The 14,073-nt window shown below is 53.5% G+C and overlaps 1 protein-coding gene across 1 annotated transcript; it reads right to left on the bottom strand.

Annotated features, from left to right (window-relative positions):
- Nucleotides 1-1,065: 1,065 nt before the first annotated feature.
- On the bottom strand, nt 1,066-13,386 carry NCLIV_031010 (Phosphatidylinositol-4-phosphate 5-kinase family protein, related; the record flags this gene model as incomplete). The annotated part of the gene is made up of 18 exons (XM_003883297.1): nt 1,066-1,220; nt 1,564-1,680; nt 2,375-2,495; nt 2,782-2,833; nt 3,557-3,698; nt 3,970-4,123; nt 4,836-4,927; nt 5,621-5,747; nt 6,230-6,443; nt 6,852-6,933; nt 7,483-7,559; nt 8,160-8,197; nt 8,619-9,802; nt 10,746-10,955; nt 11,364-11,887; nt 12,141-12,235; nt 12,609-12,744; nt 13,172-13,386. The coding sequence occupies 18 exons, from the start codon at nt 13,384-13,386 to the stop codon at nt 1,066-1,068; spliced, it is 3,735 nt and encodes a 1,244-aa protein (XP_003883346.1).
- Nucleotides 13,387-14,073: the final 687 nt, after the last annotated feature.

Below are 14,073 nucleotides of genomic sequence, written 5' to 3'. Positions count from 1 at the left end.
CGCTTCCGACGTGTCCATCTGTCTGACTTTGCGCGGATGCGCCAGGGGAGAAGAGGAAGCAAGGGCAAAGAGGGGTTGGTTTGAGAATCCAGGCGAAGCTTACCAGCGTAGTAGTCGGGATTCACGCAGGAGATACCTTTCGGGTCTCCGGTTCTGTACAGCGAGACACGCAAGAGGCGCAAAATCAAGGCGGCGCGAGTGGACACATTCGAGTGTGGAGGCCCAGACAGGTTGCGGATCTCAGAAATCGCGGGGAGTTGACAAGAGAGATGCCCCTCAGTCTCCGGTGTCACCCCACACGGCTGAGACCCTCGCGCGGCCGTGTCCCGCAAAGCGGAAACCAAATTCAACAGAATTCACTAGGAGCGAGGTACGCCCAAACCCTTTCGGAGCACACAGGACGGTGGCTGTTCCATGAAAATGAGACAGGAACTCCTGTGAGGAAAGGCGCGTTCCTCGCTACCGCACCGTCGTCGCTTCCAGAGAGAGGAGCGGCGGCGTTCGCCTCCACCCGCAACCGATTCCTCGACTCGTCGCGGAAAGCGCAGCCGACCGCCCCTCGAGAAGATGGGTGTGTTCACGACTGGTGGTGATGCAGCATCGCACAGACAGCTCATGCTGGTACGCGTTTCGAAGACCAGAGAGAGCAGCCGGTTCTGCAAAAAGCGCCGAGGCGGAAACGCGGCTACGTCTCCTTCACACGCGCTCCCCTCACGAGCCTCGAACGCGCAAACCATGGGACGTCTTCGCAGGCAGATCCCCGAGGAGCATACCTCTGGTACCGCCCTCCTTTTCTCGCGTTAGAAATCGATGCACTCGCGAAGCGAGCGTTCACCGATACGCATGTATACCTACTCTATACACATGGAGGGGGAAGTAAGATGCCCCTGATTGGCCTGTCTACATATTTATTTTTATACAGATATCTCGGAAAAGCCCCACATCGAAAAAGCGACACACTTGTGTACGCGTATCAGCAACATGCATATATATATATATATATATATGTAGTGCATATATATATATATATATATGTAGAGTGTGAAACGGTCCTGGAAAGAAAACTTACTGGACAGTTTTGACGGCGTGCTCGAGTTTTTTCAGAGTATTCCAGTAAGTCAAGATATCGACAATTCCCACATAGTAGAGCTTCGATTGGTCGGGAGACCACATGCCTCCAAACTCCGCTTGAAAAAAGGGGATATGCGGCTCCGGCGAAGCTGAACGATCAACGAAAACCCACACAGCCAGCTCTCGTGCAGACCACCTACCAACAGATCCACATCGAAACGGAACTATCAATCGCTACTCTGCACATACACTGGAGTCTGATATCTCCTCCACTTCCCCTGTCGCTCTCCCTGCGCAGAGCATTCCAAAAAGAGATATTTATATGTATGTACACCTATGTGCGTGTATGTTGCATATATATGCATACACATGATATATAAGTTCGTACGTTGCCGATTGGTTATATATATATGCATATATGTAAATATATGCATATATGTTTTCGCCCGGGAGAGACGGGTGCTAGCGTCGTTGCAGAACGGCTTCTCTTACGTTGAGTAGGCCCAGAGAGATGGTGAAGGCGGAAGTTTTGGTGGAGTCCGAGAGGCGGAGGCGGCGGCGGAGTGGGGAGGGAAGCCACCATGGCGGCCATGACGTCCTCCGGTTCTTCTGGAAACGCCACGAGAAGACATGTGAGGGAAGACGCGAGGATAGGCGACGGAGGAAGGTCTGTTTCACCTCCCAAAAACATACCTGGCCCCAGCCCGGGGCTTACCACGCCGGTCTCGGCTCGACAGGGTCTCCCGCAGCCACGATCCCAGAGAGCCTCCGCTTTTTGTGGGCCTTCTCTTGGAAACAAATCCTCACCGTGTGCGCGTCTACACACAAACTGCGTGCACTTATATGTGCAACTATATACATATATAAATATACATATATAAATATACATATATAAAGATACACATATAAATATACACATGTATATACATATATGCATGTGCGACTTTGGTACTCAGTATCTGTATATCTGTCGATAAACGCGCGCACGTGCAAATCGCCGTGTGTCTATGTGGGGATTCCAACGTCCAGCGGAGATGAAGCATTGATGACGACGGATGTAGGTTTAGGGTGTGTGTATTCTCTGCGGACTGGGCCCGGGTGAAGACCCCCAATGTGAGGGAGACAGTGAAGGTCGGCGGCGTGGCGCTCTGTCTCTCCTTCGCTTGGCGCGGCGTGCGCGCGCGTATGTCGACTTCGCATGGTTGGATCCGTCTTTGCAACCGCATGTGGATTTATCTCCCACAGGAAAGTCCGTCTTCCAGGGAATCTCGCGCTTCTGAAAGGAACGCGCGGGGTGACTTACGCTTGCGGTAGAAGATGCCCAGGAGGAGAGAGTAGTCAATGATCTGATGTGCTCGAAGAAATTCGACGTCATGCTGCATCTGCGCGAGGATCCGTTCTCGTCGCTCAGGCCCCAATTCCATCTGGGAAGCAAAGGACACAAGCGGAGAGACAACCAGTGACGCATCCCGTGTCGCTGCCGTTTTTCACCCTCTTTTCTCCAGAGAGGAATCGCCGGACGACACATGCGAGAAGAAACACGATTCACGTCATCTCGACTCACGCCCGGCACCCCCCTGTCCTTTCCAGATCTCTTTCCAAGGCTCAAACCACGACGGACAGCACCTCAAATCGAAACAGATTACACGACCTCGGACTCGATAAAGACGCCTCCCGTTTTCAGACCTTTTCCCTGAAGCGAAGCCTCACCTTCTCCTTCTCCCGGTCGATGTCGAGATCCTTCAAAGCGACGGTACTGTCTCTGAGACACAGGCATGCGCGCGATGCAGGAAACCACATCCAACTTTGTTACTTTGTGTCCATGAACCAGCGAGGGCCCCCGCTTCCCGGTCCCCTCGCGATTCAATCAAACAATGCACTCTTCTGTTGCAAACAAATGTTTACGCATTCTTCTCCAGGCATGCATCTACTCAGGTGTACCTCTGCATCTACATTTGCTTTCACATCTGCATATAAATATATATATATATATATATTGGAGGGGCAACTGCATGGGGGTTCATGCGTGAGGACCTGGCCACCATGTGAGCGGCACGGAATGCGTGTGGTCCTGAAGCCGCTGCAAACAGGGGCATCTGAGAGGCCAAGGAAGCACGCGCATGCATGCGTGAAGCAATTACAGAAAGGTGCAAACCGGCGCACACTCGCGCGCCTGGAAATGTCAGAACCGCGACAGATCGACCAGTTTACAGCTGCGTTGTGTTTCGAGAGCGACGAGGAGCACTGGAGCGGGGGAACCTTTGTACAAATCTGTGTTGTGCATTGTGGTTTTTGTGGGTCTCGCGAAGTGCGTCGTATGTATCTACACCCGTTGCCAAACCATTGAGACTACGAAGTGATGGTTTTGAGCTCGTGAGTGTCTCTCTCCATAACTAGCTGAGTGTGTGTACGATGCTTCCATCAACGCACTTCCAACTAAGGTCTGTACCCCCCTACGCCCCTGCCCGACGGAGACGCGACTTACTTGAGTTGATCAGGGTGCAACTGCCGTTTGTACGTCGAGCCCTTCAGGTCGTACCGTCTGTGGATCTCGACGGGCGTGTGGAAAAAGTTCGACATCACGATAAAGTACTTTTTGTGCAGGCGACGGTCCGAGGCCACGTGCGCTGGAAAACACAGAGCGTGGAGCCGGCTACAAATGAAACTCAAGAACGGTACGCAGCTGCACGCAGAGTCCACACCGCGCGCTTGCCTGGTGAAGGCACTCGCGCCGCGTGTCCGGGGGAGAACTTGGAAACAAGATCGGCTTATACTCGAGAGGACCCCTCCGGATGTGTAGAGAGATGCGGCACGGTCTTAGAGGGACGAGGTTCGCTCTGGAGTCTCTGAAAGCGTCACGTTTCTTCGAAAGTGGACACTGGCTGCGAAGGGACGTACGGGAGAGGACGACTCCACCGCCCCGGTGCTTCTCCTTCAGGCGGATTGCATGCAGTCCAAAGAAACGCGTGAGGAGTGTGTCGGGATTCGCCATGACGTGCTCGTAGTAGTCGAGCAAAATCGACCGCAAAAACATCGCTGTGTCCTTTGAAATCTGCGGAAAAAAACATGAAATGGTGCCCCGATCGAAGGCCGAGCTACGAAAAAGGCATGCACGTCGAAAATGGTGGCGCATGTGCGCCGCACAAGCAAGTGTCGAGACGCCAAACAGAGCAGGCCGAGGACCGCGAATCTTCTCGAAACAGCGCGCAGGCTTCACACAGTCGGAGACGAACGCAAAAAAAGTACGCATCTGCCTATTCACACGCTGGCTCCTCTTAATCGACACCCATTCTTCCCGATGAGCGCACCTATACTATATGGCCAGTTACACTTTCATAAACATATACGGGTATATATATATATATATATACATATATATGCATACATATATATATATATATATATATATATATGAAGATGTTATTTTCGTCACACATTTAAGGATTGCTTGTACGCAGGGACGTTTGCATTCGAACCAAGCTGGCGCTTAAGAGAGACGTTTTGCGCCTCTCGGAATGAAGACATCGATCTATTTTCAAAACGTTTTCGTTTCATGTCCACACTTACGCACGCGTGTACGCACAGGCACACATACATGTCTATGCATTTACTTACAAGCAGGATTATTCACTTACATATGTATACGTATATATTGGTGGCCAATGCTCCCCCATGTATAGGTGCACCTACGAACTCTATCTCTGTATACGCATGCGCTATACTATTTGCGTGCAGATACTTTTGTGTATGTGACGGTTGCTTACCGTTTTGATCATGAATTTCCCGTCCGCAGTGTAGTAGAAGAGTGCACCGCTTCTTCCCTCAGACACCAGCTCGGACAAAGACGACAAATTGCCTGAAAGGGACAGCGGCATTCGGAAACGAAAAGTGATCCAGCGGCGAAGACACTTCTTCACTCTCACCAGCCGCACGTTCTTCTCTCTAATGCACTGCCATCACCTTTCTTCCAACGTTCCCCTGCATTCTGAAAGCATCCATGTACCTCGATATACATATATATATATATATATATATACATGTATACACACAGATTTATACGCAAATATATACACATATACATATATCTATATATATATATATTCATGTGTGGATCTTGAAAACGGCAGATCCACGTGAAAAATGGGCGAGAGCAGCTGTCGCATCTGCGTGTGCATCTCTCTCCCTGTCTCGGTGTCTCTCCGTCTGTTTCTTTCCCTGCCTCCGTCGATTTCAGCCTCTCAGTTGGCGTGTCTGAGCGCTAGGGCACTGAGCATCCGCCGTTAACACATCCGGAAAAAACGGCAAGTTTCAGCGGGTGTCTATCTGCAGGGTTGCAAGAAAAATTTCTGTGCCAGCAGAGATGGAAAACAAAAACAGGACCACATGCAGAAGGCACTATACGATGTAGAACCCAAAAGACGCTTTAGCGGTGCAATTCTCTCGTTGCTCGATGATGGGATCCACATTTTTTCGCAGTTTGTCTTTTAGAGCCTGGAAAGATTCCGCTAGAGGGCGGAGTGGAGAAGCATGCGCCGCTGTCTGTGCTCACCGAGAAACAAATTGCCGAGCAGCTGTTCTGGGCCCACAGAGCGCACATAGGTTTCACTGCTGATTTGGAATCTTTCCCGCAGTCTCCGGAAAACCATGGGAGCGTAATCGACGAATCGGACTGCAAACTGGAGAAAGGCGAAGAACCAGAGACAGTTTCGTGGAAAAAAGGGAGACTCGGAGACGCCAGAAAGAAGGCGGCAGTCACACGGTCAGGTGGTGTACACACCGCCAGAGGGAATGGACCGAGGCCAAAAAACGGCCTCTCGGCGGAATCCGTCCAGGAGCTCTCGGTGGTTCAAGCAGTCGGACCGAAACGCTTGTTCTTTCTGCGATGCATGCACCTTTGAAAGTAGACAGTTGCAAATACATGCGCCCCCGGTGAGATGCAGGCGGCAGTCTGTACAGGCAGAGAGAGCGAGAAAAGGGAAGCGTTCTCTCCTGTTGAATCGAAGCTCTCTGGATGCAGGCCTCTGATGCGCATGTGTAAGCATCGATACAGAAACCGAGGCGACGCACGTGAATATGCGTGGGGCACACACATGGACGCGAAGGGACGAATCAAAACGTTAGAGATAGAAAGCACGCGACAAACAGGAAAGCGATTTACCAGAGAGCGGCGATCATTCAAGCGATTGACCATTCCAGTATTTGGAAGAATGGAGAATTTTTCCTTCATGACAAAGTCGTAGCGCTCGATCGCTCGCTGAGGCTCGCTACTCGCGCGGCCAGCAGCCAGTCGAATCCCAACCATGATGTTGATCACCGTGTCCCAGTTCTCGTGGCCAAAGTGAACTGCCAATCCCTTGGTATTTCCCGTAGGACTGCAAAAACCAGAGAAGAAAAAGCAGATAAAACACTCGAAAAGACACAATCACTCGACGCAGGGGAGGCAACGGCACATGCAAGCAAATGCGACTTGCATGCACCGTCGCCATTTGTCTAACCCTTCAAATATAGACATATATATATATATATATATATGCATATATATATATATATATGCATGTACGTATGTATGTATGTATGTATGTATGTATGTATGTATTCGTATATGTGTATTTCGGAGCAGTTTTATCTTGCCATCTCCTGTTCAGATAGCCATGCTACGGGCGTGTATCCCTTTAAGCACAAATACGCTGATTCTATGTCATGTGTGGCTCTGAAAAAGAATGCGATGATTTTCCTGAGATCAAACATTTGCAGGTTTGAAGCGAGATGCGAAGACATACCGCGAACTGTTGCTGTCTACGCGCTTGAGGCGGAAAGAGCCGACAGGGAGGATGGTGCGCCGTCGTCGTCGACGCGTGTCCGCTGAACAAATCGCCGAGAGCGAGATCCGCGAAGGCAACAAAAGCGAAAACCACGGAAGTGTGCATCTTGAGCCATCTCGAACTCTCCCCCTCGTATCTAGCCGGTATGGCCCGCGCAAACGCGCAAACGCGAGAAAAACGACCGCATTCACAAATTTAAAAGCCGAAAGATGTTCATCATCTCCGCATGTGCCTATGTGTATGCAGCTGCACAGATGCTTCGTCATATATATATATATATATATATATACTTATACATGTATTTGCATATACATATATATATATATATACACTTATACATATAAACTTATAAACATATATATATATATATATACATGGCAGGACAAGCCTCTATGCTGACGCCTGTGTGTATCCCTCTATTTTTATCAGATCCCATGGACGCAGAAGTAAACTTCTCTCCACCCCCATCACCGAGTCTCGATTCATCTAAATATCTGTAAATGCCTGAAGAGATAGGAAGATCCACGCAGGCCTTTGCAGGTGAGTCGCGATTTCTTCCTGTGTGGCGGGTGCTCGGCTGCGCGCTCACGGAATTTGGAGACGTTCGGTCGGTTCATGTACATGCGATGCAGCTGAATCTCTCCAGAGTGGGTGCTGCTATCCTTGCTGCGTGCACAGGCAAACGAAGAGCGGAAAGGCGCGCACGGGAGGGCCTTAAAGCAGGCGAGAGAGTCCGGACGGAAAACAGGAATCACGACAGAGAGCAAAGAGAGTGGGAGGAAAAATCGGCAAGGGGGGAGGAAACACCAGACGGCAGTGGGGCGTAGAAAGCTTCTGTCCCCTCAAAAGTGCGCACCGAGGGGTAGAAGGCGGGAGCGCGAAGATGGGGAGAAGACTCGACGGAAAACGCACGAACACAGTGAGGAAATAACGCATGTCTCTTTCTCGTGCGGGTTTCTATCCGGGGGCCCAGAAGCAACGAGACGCTACTGGGATCGGCGAGAACCTCCGATTTGAAAACAACATCTCCAAGAAAAGTGTGATCCGAGCCACAAAGTGAGACAGGCGTATCCCTCTTCCGGCATGCTGAAAGAAGGCAAAACGCATCAACAACGGCAGGATCCTACTTTGAGGGGCCGATACACATCGACGGATACGTTTGTGCAGAGAAATGGATCGAGTGGTGTATGTGTGTCCAAGTACGTGGCGGAGATGCAGAGTGCAGAGGCAAGCAAAGCACAGAGAGATGCCCCGTTTCTGGCTTACTGGAAATGACGGCTGCATGGGTGTGACGAGAGTCCATCCTGAACAAGTGTCGGCGGCGCAAAAGACAAAACACGAGTGAAACGTTTCCTCCGCCGACACAAACGAGAGACACGCGCACCGCTGTCTCCGTAACGGTTTCCTGAATTCCTGAGCTGGTTTCGTGGCTCTCTGTCGCTTTTCGCGTTCGGTGCGTCTGTGTATGGATCTGCCGCCTCCCCCGCGCCCACTCTTCTCGCCTCTCTGGCGACCTACAGCCTATTCCCTCGCGCTCTTGTTTGTGGACCGAGTTTGTCTTTTGTTTTAAATATTCCTATATATATAGGATCTTCTACTTTATACAGACAAAAAAAAATTATAAATTATATTTATAAAAAATACCCCCCGTCGCTTCCCTTGTTCTGGCTGTGGGAAACGCCTGAACCTTTTTGTCTCCCCTTTCGTCCCTTCTCGTGGGCGTACCGCCAAGATTGCGTCCGCGTCATTCTCGTCAGTCAAGTGTCTTTGGGACGCCTCGGAATTCCTGAGGCGAATGGTGACTTTCTTCGACGCAAAGGACCGATACTTGCTTCCGGGTAAACCGTGCTTTCTGCAGGTCGGCGCTGCAGTCGCCGTGTGCGCCCGCACGGCCCCGTCCCGCGCGCCGCTCTCGAGTCCGCGTGCCAGGGCGAGGGGTGTCTCCTTCTCTTCTGTCTCTCCGTCGGGCTCTGCGGCGCACGGGCTCGGGTCCGAGCCGAAGCGCCGGAGGCCCGCGGCGGCGAAGGCCTCGTTCAGGTGCGTGGGCGAGCCGCTGGACTGCGCGTCCCCGTCCTCCAGCGGCGCATCGCTCGCGCCGTGTCCGAGGTCTCCGTCACCGCGCGCCTCGCCGTCGCTCTCCTGGTTCCCGCCCTCGTCGCGGGACCCGACACCACCTGACTTGGAGCTCGACATGAAGCTGAACGATCCGTAGTCGCCGACAAACCTGAGGCTGCCGCGCCCGCCGTTCGACGCCGGGGTCTGACTTGCGTTGCCTAAACTGGTGCAGTCTCTCGACGCCGGCAGCGCGACTGTGACGCGGCTCACTCGGCGGTTCTCTTTCTCGCCGGCCGACACGCCCGCTGAGGAGAGCGACGACCGGTCGTCATCGCGCAGCAGCGAGAGCATGCGGCCGATCCGGGCCTCAATCGCCTCGATCCGCGAAATCGTCTTGTTCGCCTCCTCCACCGCGTTCACCCCGCCGGCAGCCCGCACCGCCTGCAGTTGCCCCAGCGCCCGCCGGAGGTGCGCGTGCGTCTCTCGCGCGAGTTCCCGAGCCGCCGACGCCTCGTGCCCCGTCGCGTCTTGCAACGCGTCATCCGCAGCGCCGCGCGCGGGGTCAGAGGCTCTGGACTCCGGCGCGGCGCCTGCGCGCGAGGCTGGAGCGCTCAGAGACTGCTCCGCCTCGCCGTCCTGGACGGAGGTGCGCGACCGAGCGAGTCGGTCTTCTCTCTCGATTTCGCTCAGGCTCCGAATCCGGAAGCTCGGAATGGTCTCGAGATCTTCGGCCGACAGCGAGCGACACGACTCTCCCGCAGGCTCCACTCGCTGCGGAGTCGAACGAGCGAAGCTATTCTCACACGCGCCTTCCGGATCCGCGGCGGAAGCCGCAGGGCTTTTCGGCGCGGTGTCTGCACGCCGGAAGCGGGAAAGACACAAAGGCACAGCGCGTGTCGAGCGGGCGACGCGACGGCTAGTCTACCCTATAAGATGTAAGTCGCCTGAGGAAAATGCAGGAGCCCCGAGGCGCGGAAAAAGGTGTGGAATACACACGGGTGACCGCAGCGCGGCGAGGTGCTGGGAAGCAGTTTCCTCTCGCTACTGCGGCGGGGGATAACGACGATCCATATATTACGGCTCTCCCCTTGGCGGCATTTTTACCAGAGGAAGAGGCAGAGAGAAACTCTGGCAAGATAAGGCGGGAATATGGAAGCGATCTCGACCAGAGCGCCTCTCGCGAACGCCGGTTTTCCACTTGGGGAAGAGAGGTCAAAAGGGAAGGGAGGAAAGGTGTCTAAACACGCGAGTTCGATGTGTGGGGCCAATCCTCGGGCCGCTCCAAGTTTTCACTCCCCATTTGCAAACACGAGACAAAGAGCCGTTGGCCCTCGTGGAACCGATGAGCGACTGAATTTCCCCTAGGTTCGCCTTCCGGCGTCTTTCTTGGCTCGAGAGGTCGTTCCAGCGTGAGCACTTTTTCGGATCTCTGAGGCCTTTGTGGTTTGCGGTAGAGGCGCGAAAGAAGGCGCGCCTGCGGGGCTTCTGGAAACGGCACACACTGGAGAACGCGCAGCTGCACACTGCTCGCCGCTCTTCTTTGCGGCCGCAAAGCCGCGCGGCGACTAAAACGCGCTGTCCCTCTTTCGTCTCTTGTCGCTTTGGGGCGTTTGGCCCCTCTGCCAATGCTCTGGTAAAGACGCGTTTTCCGGCGAATCGACCCCGACCCTCGCGCGGAGACGTGCCTTCTTCGCCTGTCCCTCATGGCCCCCTTCTGCGAAGCCTTCGCTTTCGGGTTTCCCCGAGGTTTGCTCGCGCACGATTCTCACGCCGAGTTGCTTGTCCGGAGACACTTACCATCGATCATGTGCGCGGCGTCGTCGTCTTGGATGGCGTGGGCAATGATCGCGTCCTGCGTGACTTGCTCCAGCTGTACGGCGGAGACGATGCCGTTCACGAAATCCACGACGCGCCCCAGTTCCTCGCGCACTCGCCTGAGCTCCTGCTTCACAGCTTCGACGCCTTCTTTGTGACTGTCCATTCGCAACACCGCTGTACTTTGCAAACCTGCAGAAAGATGTGGAAAGCGGACGACACAGAGCGGAACCGCACTCGGCTCTACGCAGAACTCGGAACGCAGGAACCACAGAAAACCCGCAAGCGAAGGAAATCGATGGACGAGCGCGAGACTGAGCAAAACAAACTGATCCTCTGCGACGCATCCCTTTCCGATCAGCATACACACCTGAACCTGTATACACATACATCGATGTCCATATATATATATATATAGACATATATGTATATGTATATGTATATGTGGTTAATCTGCATAAAATCTCTGTATCTATGTGCAAACACATGTCGGAGTGAAGGCGTGTGTGTGTATCGACTTTTTAAACAAGTCTGTGTCTTCCCTGGCCCGTGAGGCGCCGTGCAGGCGGGGGCCTTTCTGCCGTAAACCCCGCGGCTTACGTCGCATGGAAGAGACTGCCTTTTTGGCCGCAGGGATGCACTGGTGTCCAGCTGAGGTGTCGACAGCGAGTTCTTGAGGCAGCACGCCGAGGAGAGCGAGAAACGCGGGCGACGTTCGCACGGCTCGTTTGAAGTCGAGGAGCATCATGCGGGAGGATCCGTCGGGCATCTGGGTCGCGTTTTGCAAAAAGACTCTCCGGATCTCGGCGTCCGGGTAGCTCGGCTGCGAACCCCCAATCAGTGCCTTCCGGGTTTGGTCGACGCAGTGAATGAGCAGCACAAAGTCTTCGACGCCAATGGTGTCGCGTTCGATTTGCGGCTTCAGCGCCTCGTAGCGCGCGAGCGAGAGAGTCTCACTGGTTGGCAGCCCTGAGGCGTCGCTTCGAAACGAGGCCTCGCGTCTCCTCTCCTGGTCAGCAGGCGCAGATGCCGCCGACGCCTGGTCCCACTCGCTGCACGCTTCGTCCTCGCCCTCGAACCCTCCGAGGCCGTAGTCGGCCAAGCAGGTTGCGCCGCCTCCGTAGCTGAGAAGACAACACATGCCGCAAGTCCCGGGTGTCTCGACAGCTCCAGCTCGGAGCGCGAAACGCGTCGCACGCGCTCTCAAAGAGGCAGACGCGGAAGAGCCAGTGCAGCTGAGAGGCAAGGAAAGAGAAGGCCAGGAAGCGACGGCTCGAAGGCGAAGAAAAGAAGGAAAGAGAGGAGAAATGGGAGAAAGGCACGGATGCACGGACAAGACAGAATGGCAGGAACCGAGTGGAAATGTTCGAGACGTACGTAGGATTCAAAATCTTGAAGGAGAGATCCAATTTCTCGTCGTCACTCCCGCGCATCATGATGCCCAGAGCCACGGCAAACTCCGTGAAACTCAGCTGCTCCACAAAACACAAAGCAGCCGCAACACACTCAAGCAGCAACTCCAATGCAGCCTACATCGACATTTTAGATGCATATATTCGTATACATCTGTGCAGGTACATATTAAAAGGAGCGCATGGCATCTCGACTTACACACACCGCTCGTATATAAGCATACAAGTATAGGTAGAGTTGCTATCCGAACACCGTATATACGCATATATATATATATATATATATGCATGTGCACATGTCTAGGTACACGAGGAAGTAAGACAAATGCATGCGTTGGTCAACGACCTAAGCCGATCGACGCTCCAAGAGACACTCCGCAGAGATCGATTTGGGAGAGAAGAGGCTGGATGCCAATACTCTCAGACTGCTCACTGTGGAGTCTCCGTTTGTATCGAAGGCGTTGAAGAGGCGCTCGGCGAGGAAAGTCTCGTCTACCATGCCGAGAACTCCCAAAGTGTCGCAGAAGCGAGAAAACGGGAGCGAACCATCTGGAGCGATTCTTCGGAATCTGGAATATCGAAACGGAGACCCGCACATGCATGCATTCACCAATGTATATCTATCTATCTACATATATGTGTATCTACATCTACATTTATGTCTATCTTTCTATCTATATATGTATATATGTATATATTCATGTGTGTATGGTTGAGCGTTGCTTCTTTTGGGATGTACAGAAAGAAACGTCTCACACGGTTTCCACGCACACGGACATATACATATGTCCCGCACAAAGGCTTTCCCCGAAGAGAAATACCTGTCATTCTCCCTCCCAGACGATTGCCATGTACGTAGTGATGTGTGTCCTCACATTCACCCACCGCCCATTTACGCATGCAGATAAATGAATGCATGGTTTTATACATAGATGCACAAAAAGGCATATGAGACATTGGGGAAAGCGACGGTGTCTGGGGTGGCGCGAGGCTCACCTGTTGTACAGGTCTTTGATTTCTTTTGGTCCCAGGTTTGTCTTTGTGAGAATATCTTCGAGGACTGCCCGTTCCATCTTGACCGGGAGACGGATGTGTCCCTGCAATGTCTGTTTGAGTCCGAGCGCGGTCTTTGTCACCGCTTCAGTCGGGGGGGAATCCCCCGCTGCTGACGCCGAGCGGCGTCTGGCTTGGTTGCTCCCGCAGCATCGCATCTTGACACGAACGCAGCTCAGAGGCAGCAGAAACTCCGGGGCAAATCCGAGGCAGGTTTTGCCACAAGCGGGTGACAGTCGCTTTCCGCGGAACTGCGTCTTCTCGCTCCACAGACGCGTGAAATGCGGAAAAACTAGGAGGAAGGCGTCTCACTGCCTACACGTCATTGACCCTACGCGCAACTACCTGGAATGCCTCTGTGGATGCAGAAGGGAGACGCGAGCGCTGTGTCGCCTCGAGAAGCACAAGCGGAGAGAAAGCGAGAGGCGAGCCGGAGAGGCGCACCGGGGCCGTTCCCACTTTTGGGAAAGGCCTTGTGGCAGCCGACCAGCGTTTCGCGTGGAGGATGCTGCGTTCTCGAATTTGGCGAAGAACACGGGGAAAATTCGACGGTGTGCATGCGGCCGATTTTTTGGGAGGGACAGCGTCGGCACGACCGGCACATTGGTTTTTCTACAAGTCTTTCCAGCTTTGTGGCGTCTCGGAGACGGAGAAGACGGAGAGGGGAAGGTCAGAGGAGAAAAGACAGCACAGAACGACGGAGAGTGAGAGGCCAACCGGTCAGTCACACGCCACGTCGGGCTGCGTCGAAATTCTGTACAGACGTTGAGATTCAATGGCCCTGCTGACGGCGTAGCTCCGGCTCTCCTTGAGGTGGGAACATGGAAAAGGAGGGGAGACAGAGT

This window comes from Neospora caninum, chromosome VIII, assembly GCF_000208865.1.
Source record: "Neospora caninum Liverpool complete genome, chromosome VIII".
NCBI classification, from domain to species: Eukaryota; Apicomplexa; class Conoidasida; order Eucoccidiorida; family Sarcocystidae; genus Neospora; species Neospora caninum.
The sequence above is the reverse complement of the archived record's forward strand: the minus strand, read 5'-3'. Positions and strand labels throughout refer to the sequence as shown.